Source organism: Salmo salar, chromosome 26, assembly GCF_965601325.2.
Source record: "Salmo salar chromosome 26, fSalSal1, whole genome shotgun sequence".
NCBI lineage: Eukaryota > Metazoa > Chordata > Actinopteri > Salmoniformes > Salmonidae > Salmo > Salmo salar.
The window spans coordinates 20,598,822-20,611,406 of NC_138316.1; the positions used below are offsets into that span (position 1 = coordinate 20,598,822).

General features: G+C 45.2%; 1 protein-coding gene across 6 annotated transcripts in view; it reads right to left on the reverse strand.

Annotated features, from left to right (window-relative positions):
- Positions 1 to 12,585, reverse strand: part of LOC106587339 (E3 ubiquitin-protein ligase arkadia-C) — a 46,618-nt gene that overhangs the window by 18,991 nt on the left and 15,042 nt on the right. For all 6 annotated transcript variants that reach the window (XM_014175651.3, XM_014175650.2, XM_014175654.2 and 3 more), the window contains exon 3: positions 7,473 to 7,599. In XM_014175651.3, coding sequence (XP_014031126.1) covers positions 7,473 to 7,599 — 127 coding nt within the window. The remainder of the gene's footprint in view (positions 1 to 7,472; positions 7,600 to 12,585) is intronic.

Sequence of the window (12,585 nt, forward strand, 5' to 3'; positions counted from 1 at the left end):
ATCTCTTCCCTTCCCCTTAACTGATCTCTTCCCTTGCCCCCTTACTGATCTCTTCCCTTCCCCTTTACTGATCTCTTCTCTTGCCCCCTTACTGATCTCTTCCCTTCCCCTTTACTGATCTCTTCTCTTCCCCTTTACTGATCTCTTCTCTTGCCCCCTTACTGATCTCTCCCCTTCCCCTTTACTGATCTCTTCCCTTCCCCTTTACTGATCTCTCCCCTTCCCCCCTTACTGATCTCTCCCCTTCCCCTTTACTGATCTCTCCCCTTCCCCTTTACTGATCTCTCCTCTTGCCCCCTTACTGATCTCTCCCCTTCCCCTTTACTGATCTCTTCCCTTCCCCTTTACTGATCTCTTCCCTTCCCCTTTACTGATCTCTTCCCTTCCCCTTTACTGATCTCTTCCCTTCCCCTTTACTGATCTCTTCCCTTCCCCTTTACTGATCTCTTCCCTTCCCCTTTACTGATCTCTTCCCTTCCCCTTTACTGATCTCTTCTCTTCCGCTTTACTGATCTATTCTCTTGCCCCCTTACTGATCTCTCCCCTTCCCCTTTACTGATCTCTTCCCTTCCCCTTTACTGATCTCTCCCCTTCCCCCCTTACTGATCTCTCCTCTTGCCCCCTTACTGATCTCTTCTCTTGCCCCCTTACTGATCTCTTCCCTTCCCCTTTACTGATCTCTTCCCTTCCCCTTTACTGATCTCTTCCCTTCCCCTTTACTGATCTCTTCCCTTCCCCTTTACTGATCTCTTCCCTTCCCCTTTACTGATCTCTTCTCTTCCCCTTTACTGATCTCTCCCCTTCCCCTTTACTGATCTCTCCCCTTCCCCTTTACTGATCTCTCCCCTTCCCCTTTACTGATCTCTCCCCTTCCCCTTTACTGATCTCTCCCCTTCCCCTTTACTGATCTCTCCCCTTCCCCTTTACTGATCTCTCCCCTTCCCCTTTACTGATCTCTTCCCTTCCCCTTTACTGATCTCTTCCCTTCCCCTTTACTGATCTCTTCCCTTCCCCTTTACTGATCTCTTCCCTTCCCCTTTACTGATCTCTTCCCTTCCCCTTTACTGATCTCTTCCCTTCCCCTTTACTGATCTCTTCTCTTGCCCTTAACTGATCTCTTCTCTTGCCCCCTTACTGATCTCTTCCCTTCCCCTTTACTGATCTCTTCTCTTGCCCCCTTACTGATCTCTTCCCTTCCCCTTAACTGATCTCTTCCCTTGCCCCCTTACTGATCTCTTCCCTTCCCCTTTACTGATCTCTTCTCTTGCCCCCTTACTGATCTCTTCCCACATGAATATTTCTGAAAAGGCCAGACACGTTTAGCCTTATCAACTCCTGGATAAAGCCGTTAAAAATAAGTCACAGTGCACAACCTGAATAAATCTACAGAGGAGCACTGTCAGGGAACAATCAATCACGGGCAAGCTAATCGTGTGTCTGTGGGACAGAGGGAACATGGGAGAAATTAACAGGGCCACTAAAGCTCCAGTCAGTCAAGCCAAGTGGGTGAAATTCTCCATTGGGGTTCCAGACCTGCAGAATGGGCTCACTGAGATGGTGAGCCCAGAGAGAGTGGTCAGATGAGCTGGCCTCTGGAAAAGGGGCTTGGCTTCACTGCTAAAAACAACCAGAGGCATGTGGCCTGCTCCCCAGTGCAGCTCTCTGGGTACGCTATGCACTATGCAGAGCTATGGAGAGACCCTATCTGGCCCCCTGCTATTCCACTCCACAGCAGCCTGAACTGGTCTCTAAACCTGTTCTTTAACTGCTCATCCACGCCACTAATCAACAGTATGTTATTACTCTTCTTGTTCCTGCTCTGGTTCCTCTTGCGCGCACACACACACACACACACACACACACACACACAGGCCTGACCTTGGGCACAGGTCATTAATTTTCCTGAGATGTTAAGGCTTGATGCTATTAACCCCCCCCCCAGCTTTCCCCCACTCCCTGCATTCCACTCACAGAGAGAGCTGGGAGCCTGGAGATGAGTCACGTCGACGGTCAGAGCCTGAGAGAGGGAGCACCACTAACTGACCTTAGGTTTCACACAGAGGGTCCCATTCTGGGAACAGCTAGACACTACGCAACACTTCATTGCACTGCCCTACATACAGAACAAATATCCTACATCTAAAAACCTACCCTTGAAAACAACATGATCACGTTCCTTGCAGACAGTAAATGTATTATATGATAGATACTGTAGGTCAATATGGGATAACATCCTAGGACTCTAACTGGTCAGATATGGAGTTGCCTATTTTAGGGTTGTTTGTAGAGTGTGGAGGGGGCTCCTCTCATCCTGATAATAATGGGAAGTGATGCCACATGACTGGTCATACAGGAGAGACAGAGGCTTCTAGAACCTTCTCTGGCCTCAATGGGCCTGTTTAGACAGAACACGCCATGACATGGCTGTGCACCTCCTCTCTAGCCATCATTGAGGAGGCCATATTTGGCTGATTATCTTCCTGAAAGCATAATGACCGGGAATAACAAAACATAAGCTTATGGCTAACAATGCTAGCATGCTATGGATTACATTAGTAAGGAGCATAATTACACAAGGTGGATTAGCTAGCTAGTAAACAGTATACATCGCCAGGAACCAACCAATCCCCTAACATGCAAATGAATGACACGGCCTCATTAAGTTTGCATTTATGTAGCTAGCTGAGTATTTACTGAAGCAAATTAGTGATTCATTCAAGGACACAGCAGCTGGGAGGCTCACCTGGGATTACTAGCAGTCTCTATCTCCTCTCCAGTCAGCCATCCATTCCCCAGATCAATAAGCTTTACTACCTTACTGCCACCCTGAACATATGCATGTCATTCAGATGAAATGGAAATAACATGAAAATGCACTGGGCTCATTGGGCTGGCCACTCCTGATATCTTTAGACCTATGGTATGCTTTGTGCCTATTCAGTAAACCTGCACAATGTTGCTTGTTGAAGTATTTTTAAGTGTCAGAACAGTGTTTTGACCTGCAATGGTATAAAATGGATACATAAAAATCACCTATGTAGGTTTATTTTGTTTACTTTACTCCCCAGATACCTAGCCATTACCTACAAGCAAGGGCGACTCGTCATTCAGGGCTGTTTTGAGCTCCTCCTGTTTAGCTTTTTTGTTGTTGCCTGTTTTGCATGTTATTTTGGCATTAATACGAGTCACATATCAGTTCGCAAACAATGTAAAAATCTAAAATATAATTGAGTTAATAAACCTGCATACAAAGTTGGTCTCTTTTTTGCTTTCTTGAGTAGGGCAGCTCCAAAATGCAGGGGTTTCAGCCTAGCTCAGTGCTTTCTGTGGTGGTGCGGCAGCCAGCGGAAAATACGTAGCGAAGGGGTTGGTAGTGTTCTCGAGTTGCGCCGTGATTGGCTCAGTGTTCAGTCACGCATGGGGAAACTAGATAAAAAAATATATATTATAATTTAACCTTTATTTAACTAGGCAAGTTAGTTAAGAACAAAATCTTATTTACAATGACAGCCTAGATCACTGCAAAATCTACGGGTAGAGCTCGAAAATTCAAGCCCCTTGGGTGCTGCCATAGAATTACATTAGAAGTGTCCATCCAAGAAGGCTTAAGGTCATTGGCCACAGATAAAATGACTTCAAATCACGTTATATCTACAGTAGCTTTGATTAGACTGATCATGTCAACATCTTTCTTTCAAAATCTTAGGTAGCAGTCATCATCATGAATCAAGTCGACAATCTACTGGCCAATCCTTTTCAATCCCTGTCATATGAAGAGAAATAATAAAAGAGAAATTATAGATAAAACGTATCGGTGCTCATCGGCCATTGGACATAAACATTACACAACAAGTTGGAAATCGCAAATCGCCGTGCTCAAAACAACTGGGAACTCTGAACTGGGAAATCTCAGAGTTCAGTGAGTTCAAGACAACTGGGAACTCGGAAGAAAAAGAGCTCCGACTGGGAAAATAAGTTTTGAGTGGTCATCCAACTCGCAATTGCAAGTTGGGAACTCGGGCCTATTTCTAGAGCTCCGACGTCATCATGATTCGCCCTTGTTAATTTCAGAGTTCCCAGTTGTCTTGAAAGCACCATAAATCCAGAGAATGCCAGATTGATGACAGAGTTTGATGCCAAAATTTGCCCACGAAAGACCTCCACGCCACCTTCCTGTTCAAGTGAGAACAGTACAACAAGGTGAGTCCAAAGATATCTTGTATGCTGCTGCATAAATCTAACATGCCAGGGAGATATGTATACTGTAGCTAAGAAAGTAATATTAAGTGTATGTTGTGTAGTAAGCTGTTAGTAGCCCACGTGCCTCACCCTAATAAATGTAATCTATATTCACCTCTTAAAATTGTGCCTACTGTTCTGACTTGGTGGTGCCAATAACCTGTTTTAGAGAAATGCAATCATAGAATATTGTAAGAGCTTTCATTGTCTGCCTATAAGCCCCTTTATTTATCCTACAGTTCTGACTTGGTGTACAGGGAGAATACTGTAAGAACAGCCCATTTCAAAAGTGCTAAAAAATTAGTTATATTGAAAACGTCTGTCCTAACTCGCTCATTAATGTCTTAATCGAAATAACGCATTGCCTCATCCGCACGTCGTCCCCTTACGCCATAGTTTGTACATCTCAATTGGCAGTAGTAAGCACATTTCTTTAAGCAAGTCAGCCATGTTTTTTTAAAGTCAGTAAATTAGGCTGAATGAACTGTTTTGCTGCCCGACAAGGCTCCGCTGATAGCCAGGTGTAGCAGTGGTAAGGTGTTGGGACTGCTGTTGGGACAGATTTATGTACAGTGCATTTGGAAAGTATTCAGACCCCTCAACTTTTCCCACATTTTGTTACGTTACAAACTTATTCAAAAATGTATTAAAAAATTGAAAATCCTCATCACACAATACCCCATAATGACTAAACAAAAACAGTTTTAAATTCTTGCAAATGTATTAAAAATAAAAAAACAAATATCACATTTACATAAGTATTCAGACCCTTTACTCAGGACTATGTTGAAGCACCTTTGGCAGCAATTACAGCCTCGAGTCTCCTTGGGTATGACGCTACAAGCTTGGCACACCTGTATTTGGGGAGATTCTCCCATTCTTCTCTGCAGATCCTCTCAAGCTCTGTCACATTGGATGGGGAGCGTCGCTGCACAGCTATTTTCAGGTCTCTCCAGAGATGTTCGATCAGGTTCAAGTCCGGGCTCTGGACATTCAGAGTCTTGTCCCAAAGCTACTCCTGCATTGTCTTGGCTGTGAGCTTAGGGTTGTCCTGTTGGAAGGTAAACCTTTGCCCCAGTCTGAAGTCCTGAGCACTCTGGAGCAGGTTTCGCCGTAGGGATCGTGGCAGGTTTCCTCCAGACATGCTGCTTGGCATTCAGGCCAAACAGTTCAATATCGGTTTCATCAGACCGGGAATCTTGTTTCTCATGGTCTGAGACTCCTTTAGGTGCCTTTTGGCAAACTCCAAGTGGGCTGTCATGTGCCTTTTACGGAGGAGTGGCTTCTGTCTGGCCACTCTACCATAAAGCCTTGATTGGTGGAGTGCTGCAAAGATGGCTGTCCTTCTGGAAGGTTCTCCCATCTCAACAGAGGAACTCAGGAACTCTGTCAGAGTGACCATCAGGTTTTTGGTCACCTCCCTGACCAAGGCCCTCCAATCAATTTAATTTACCATAGGTGGAATCCAATCAAGTTGTAGAAACATCTCAAGGATGATCAATGGAAATAAGATGCACCTGAGCTCAATTTTGGTTCTCATAGCAAAGGGTCTGAATACTTATGTAAATAAGGCATCCGTTTTTTTATTTTTAATACATTTGAAAAAAATTCTAAAAACCTGTTTTCGCTTTGTCATTATGGGGTATTGTGCGTATATTAATAAAAAAAATGTTGAATCGATTTTAGAATAAGGCTGTAAAGTAACATTTGGAAAAAGTAAAAGGGTCTGAATACTTTTCCGAAAGCACTGTAGGCACTAACAGTTTGTGGGCACTGTTTGTCACCGTTATAGTGCAATAAATGTATTGTTCAGTGTTGTGTTGTGTATAAAAGTTTTATACAAGATAAACGCAACAGTAACAAACTGACCATTTGATTGCTGGAGCAGAATTTCTGCTGGAATTCTGCTAATTTCTCTCACAAGAGACGAGGCATATCACAAACAGAGAGCAATTCATTTGGGTTGACAGAGTGACTTTGCTGGCAGGAGTGAAATTCACAGGCCTTGCTATTTCTGGAAGCAGAGGGTGAGATAATGGAATCAAGATGGTGTAAATGATTCTCAGTGCTATGCACCAAGACACCTCAATAACAATTAAAGAAAGGAGAGGGGTTCAAGGAGAGAAAGACGAGGGGAAACAAGTAGAAACAACTCAGAGAGGAACACCACTATAACAGCACCGACATACTGTAGCATAGGGCTCTCACACTGGCACTGCTGTAAAATCCCAATGCATGAGATCAACTCTCCTCAGGTCATGGCAGAGAGCATTTTCAGAAGACTTCCCACAAGAGTCAGATAGAGAAATCATGTAGGCCTAGGTCTATGTAGAAAGACTACACTCTGGGTACCCACTTCACAAAGCCTGCCAAAAGCCCTGTAACCAGCTGGCATTTATTTCCCATGTTTTAGTAATCATATCAGTTCAGGAGAGCGTGCCGCGAGAAGAAAAGCAAATCCACCTGGATCTAATGTCCTGGTTCTCTAGATCAGAGACTGTACCAGAGAGACGAACTGAACCTGTACTTCCCTGACAGGGGCATCAGAGGTAACTGGACCTGGATCAGAGTGAACTGAGGGTCAGATGAGAATGCCCTGGGGGGAGAGGGTCTCTCGTTAGTTTGTTCATGGAGGATGGGGAGAGAGCTTGTGTATTACTGTATGGAAGCCTTGCCCTTGAAGAAGACAGCGATAGCAACAGCTGGGAGAGCTGCGGAATGCCAGTGCAATGCTGCAGCCTGCCAGCTTCACGGCCAATCACAGATGAGCATTATCTCCCCTGCCACAGCGATACCAGAAACTTCTCCATAGGGGCCAAATAGCACTTGGAGAGCCTACACTGCATTTCTGAGGTATCCTGGAAAAACACTACCCCAGCCCAATGTGGCAGTCTCAGTAAATGTTATGACACTTGATGAGAAGCCAGTGCTCAGCGAGCCTCTATTAGACGCACCACAGTTGACTGAATATATCGACAGAGCCACGAGGATAAAGTACTGTCAGTACTGCAGGGCCAGGCTGTCTCAGGACACAAATGAAGGCTGGTGCCATTTAGATTACTGTCACAGCTTAAAGATGGGGGGAAATATTGAGGTGGATGTTTTTTCTCCCGAGAGAGAGAATTTCACAGCCAAAGTACTTTACCATGTCACTTCATTCGATTTTCCACTGTGGTTCATCAGCTCTGTACAGCGTTGATCTCCTCAGAGAGGAGACAGGGGAAGGTGCTCACCTGAAGCCATCTCCCACGTTGACTATCTCCACCTCGCTGTCGGTGGAGGTGACGTTGATCTCCTCGCTGGCTGGGACAGGGGGTGCAGGGGTCGCCTCGATCACCACCACGTCTTCATCCAGAGAACCTGGAACACAACACAGGCAAATCAAATTTTATTAAATGACTTGCGCCGAATACAACTGGTGTAGAGTACAGAGTGAAATGCTTGCTTACGAACCTTTCCAATTGATGCAGACTAAAATATAGATGTAATTTTTTTTTAACTAACACAAGAGGAATAAAATACACAAGAATGGAAGTATATACAGGAAGTACCAGTACCAGATCAATGTGCAGGGGTACGAAGTACTTGAGATATACTACATATACAGAAGTATGTGGACACAAAATTTGTGGATTCAGCTATTTCAGCCACACCTGTTGCTGACAGGTGTATAAAATCAAGCACACAACCATGCAATATTTTTATTTATTTATTTAACAAGGCAAGTCAGTAAAGAACAAATTCTTATTTTACGATGATAGCCTATTTTACGACGCTGGGCCAATTGTGTGCCGCCCTATGGGACTTCCAATCACAGCTGGTTGTGATACAGCCTGGAATTGAACCAGGGTCTGTAGTGACGCCTCTAGCACTGAGATGCAGTGCCTTAGACCGCTGTGCCACTCGGGAGCCAAAAGCTTAATGACTTTCAACATGGCACCATAATAGGATAACACCTTTCCAACAAGTCAGATCGTCAAATTTCTGCCCTGCTAGCGCTGCCCCGGTCAACTGTAAGTGCTGTTATTGTGAAGTGGAAACGTCTATGAGAAACAATGGCTCAGCCACAAAGTGGTAGTCCACACAAGCTCACAGAACAGAATAGCAGAGTGCTTGAAGCGCGTAAAAATAGTCTGTCCTCGGTTGCAACACTCACTACTGAGTTCCAAACTGCCTCTGGAAGCAACGTCAGCACAATAACTGTATCGTCGGGAGCTTCATGAAATGGGTTTCCATGGTCAAGCAGCCGCACACAAACCTAAGATCACCATGCGCAATGCCAAGCGTCGGCTGGAGTGGTGTAAAGCTCGCTGCCATTGAACTTTGGAGCAGTGGAAACGTGTTCTCTGGAGTGATGAATAATGCTTCACCATCTAGTAGTCCGACAGACGAATCTGGCTACGGTGAATGCCAGGAGTACGCTACCTGCCTGAATGTATAGTGCCAACTGTAAAGTTTGGTGGAGGAGGAATAATGGTCTGGGGCTGTTTCACAGTGTGGGCTAGGCCCCTTAGTTCCAGTGAAGGGAAATATTAACGCTACAGCATACAATGACATTCTAGACGATTCTGTGCTTCCAACTTTGTGACAACAGTTTGGGGAAGGCCCTTTCCTGTTTCAGCATGACAATGCCCCCGTGCACATAGCGAGGTCCATACAGAAATGGTTTGTCGAGATCAGTGTGGAGGAACTTGACTGGTCTGCACAGAGCACTGACCTCAACCCGTCGAACACCTTTGGGATGAATTGGAACGCCGACTGCGAGCCAGGCCTAACCGCCCAACATCAGTGCCCGACCTCACTAATGCTGGTGGCTGAATGGAAGCAAGTCCATGCAACAATGTTCCAACATCTAGTGGAAAGCCTTCCCAGGAGAGTGGAGGCTGTTAAGCAGCAAAAAAGGGGGGGGACCAACTCCACATTAATGCCCATGATTTTGAAATGAGATGTTTGACGAGCAGGTGTCCACATAGTTTTGGTAATGTAGTATATGTACATGAAGGCAGGGTAAAGTTACTAGGCATCCGAATAGATAAGAGTATACTGGGGAGAGAGACATCCAGCAATTTGACCTGAAAGTCCTGATGTAAACATTGTTGAACTGATAATGATCATATAAAGTAGCTGGAAAAGTAGCCGGAAATTCTCTTTACGTAAATAAAATTGCATCCGTTTTAGTATGCAGTTAATTCCAGAGAGGTTATACATGTCTGTTGCTGTATATAGCAGGCTCTGTTGCTAAAATGGCTGGTTGACAACACATCAGCTCATGTGTGTTACGCAGCAACATAAACAACCTCCACCAGCATCTTCTGGTGGTTCTTCCTCACCAGGGGAGAAACACACCCAAAGCTAAATAGGAGTATCAGTATCAATATAAATGAATAGTGATTGTGGTGTGGGTGTGCAGGCTAACAGTCTGTGTACTGGGCCTGTGTGAAATGTAGGTCAGTAAATGCTGCTCTGCTCTCCACTGTCTGCAGGATTTGCAGTGCAATCTCTGCATCTGCACTCTGATTGGTCCCCTGTCTAGTATCTCTCATTCCAGTTCTCATTTCAGCCATGCCTGACCTGGCCTCACTGTCAGGAAGAGGCCCAGGGTGTGTTCAATACACTTAACATTTCATAATATCGCAACCAGGAAGGCAAGAGACTTGTTTTAGTCACACCACCCCAAACAGCTAGTTCTAAATGTGGCCCTTATACTCACTGTCTGTTTGATCTACAGACATATTTTTACAGATTTAAAATGACAGCTCAAAAACTAAATTAATTCTAGTCCACTGTGTATTATTACTATAGTGAAATGATTGTAACATTAGGTTCAACTGTGCCATGTGTTGCCTCATAGATGCTGTGTTGTTTGTGTGTCTGTGCAGTGAGCAGTGGCTTGTTGCTCTAGTGAACATCAGCACTCCCCTGAGTGAGTTCTATTGCAGTGGTCCACTGGGTGCTGCTGCTTAGCACCCTCTCCTAGCCTAGCTACCCCTCTCCCTCATGAAACATACTGCTCTACACAAACACTTCCTGGTTCAGGGAATGGAAATAAGACTATATGACCTCACATCTAACAATAGCCGATGTGACTATTGACATGGACAAATAAGATAAATGTCCTGGCACCTAGCTTTGAATATATATTTATTTCAGTGTGTAGTGTCTGCATTCTCCATTTTGCAGTTGAGAAAAAGCAGATTGTGACCTCAGGGGTGTATGCAGCTTGGCATAACACACAGTATGGACAGTTGCAGATAGAAATGTAATCTATAGAACTGTCATGATTTTCACACCCTACTGCAGGGCATATGTCTATATTGTGACATGAATACAGGAATTACAGTAGTAAAACACTCATGTCATGTCCATGTATTTAAAGTCTGACGAATAGCCTTTTTATGTCCATTACATTCACCCCCTCCTCTGGCCAATAGAGATCTATCTCTACTGACTGCCTCCTCTCCTCTACTATAAACAATGGCATAGTTTCTCCTCTGAGAGCCCTTGTTGTTAGCAAGCTACAGTGGGGCTTAGTGCTTGAGTCAGTCCTCTCCACCCACCTACTTCCCATAGCAAAGACACAGAGAGAGGCAGCCTCGCCCCATGACCCCCTCGATGATTCCCCAGGGCCACTGAGTGGAAACACTATTACAGCTTAGCTACATCAAGACATTCAACTGAGAGAGGTGAAAGAGGGTAAGGCAGGAACAGAAAATTAAGAGTTCCTCGAAAAATGGAGTTCTTTGGCGAGTGTTGTAGCGGTGCAGCTCGGGAAACAGCAGGTGGTTGTCAGAGGCGTGCTGTGCTGCTCTACCCTGCTCTACTGTGGTGTGTTGTGGGAGGACAAGCTGGGTGCATAAACCCAGACACCTGCAGCTCAGACAGAGGAAGAGGCCTGGTTTCTGGGCTGCCAGGTTTGGAGCTCCGGGTAGCAGAGAGGAGACAGGCGACACATGCCCTTTTGGTGTGAGGCCGGTTAGCCTCAAATCAGCAGTACCTACCCACCTTGCGTGCAAAGTCTATTTTCCACTGGTCACAGGTCAGGGTGACTCAGCGGTGTGATAGAGAGAACCAGTGAGTGACCTCGGTAGAACAAAGAGAATGTGCTACATAATAATGACCTTGCTCAAGACTGAGATGTGGGAGGGAAGATGCTATTGCTACTCAACAGGAAATTCAAAATGTGCACATATAGTCTGAAACTTGAAATGTGTGTGTGCAGCGCCGGGCCATTCTATAGCACGCGATGCACGCCCTCATTTGTATGTCTCAAAGTGAAACACATACATTAGAGCTCCATCAAAGCATGTATATTCATGGTAACTGCTAGCCTCAGAGGTTCCTAAAGAGGCATATGAATACGAGAGGAAAAAACTGAAATGTCTCTTGAACATTGCCCTCTTTGTTTCAGGCATTTTCAGCCTATGTAAATTCAAAAAATCCTAACAGGCTTGGCCATGCCCAGAGGTCATATTCCAGCAAACCCTTGGGCTTAACTTCTCTGTGTGTATTCCACTGCACAAGAGCTATGTTCAAAAGAATGGAAAATGCTGGACTTTTCACTGCCTCTACCCGTGGCACCTACAAAGCTGCACAGAGCTCAAACACCGTGGACAGAATAAAAAAATTAAAAAACTGCTTCTTCAATACCCATAGATACACCCACAGAGATGGTCGCCTCGCTTCGAGTCCTTAGGAAACGATGTAGTATTTTGTTTTTAAATGACTATCGCCACCCATAGCACTCACTTCTGTCATCATGAAGTGCTTTGAGAGACTAGTCAAGGATCATATCACCTCCCCCTTACCTGCCCCCCTAGACCCACTTCAGTTTGCATACTGCCCCAATAGGTCCACAGATGATGCAATTGCCATCACACTGCCCTATCCCAACTGGACAAGAGGAATACCTATGTAAGAATGCTGTTTATTGACTACAGCTCAGCATTCAACACCATAATACCCTCCAAGCTCATCATTAAGCATGAGGCCCTGGGTCTCAACCCCACACTGTGCAACTGGGTCCTGGACTTTGATGAGCCACCCCCAGGTGGTGAAGGTAGGAAACAACATCTCCACTTCGCTGATCCTCAACACTGGGGCCCCACAAAGGTGCGTGCTCAGCCCCCTCCTGTACTCCCTGTTCACCCATGACTGCGCGGCCAAGCACACCTCCAACTCAATCATCAAGTTTGCAGACGACACAACAGTAGTGGGCTTGATTACCAACAACGATGAGACGGCCTACAGGGAGGTGGTGAGGGAACTCGTTAGTGTTGCGTCAGTAAAACAACCTCTCACTCAACATCAACAAAACAAAGGAGATGATTGTGGACGTCAGGAAACAGC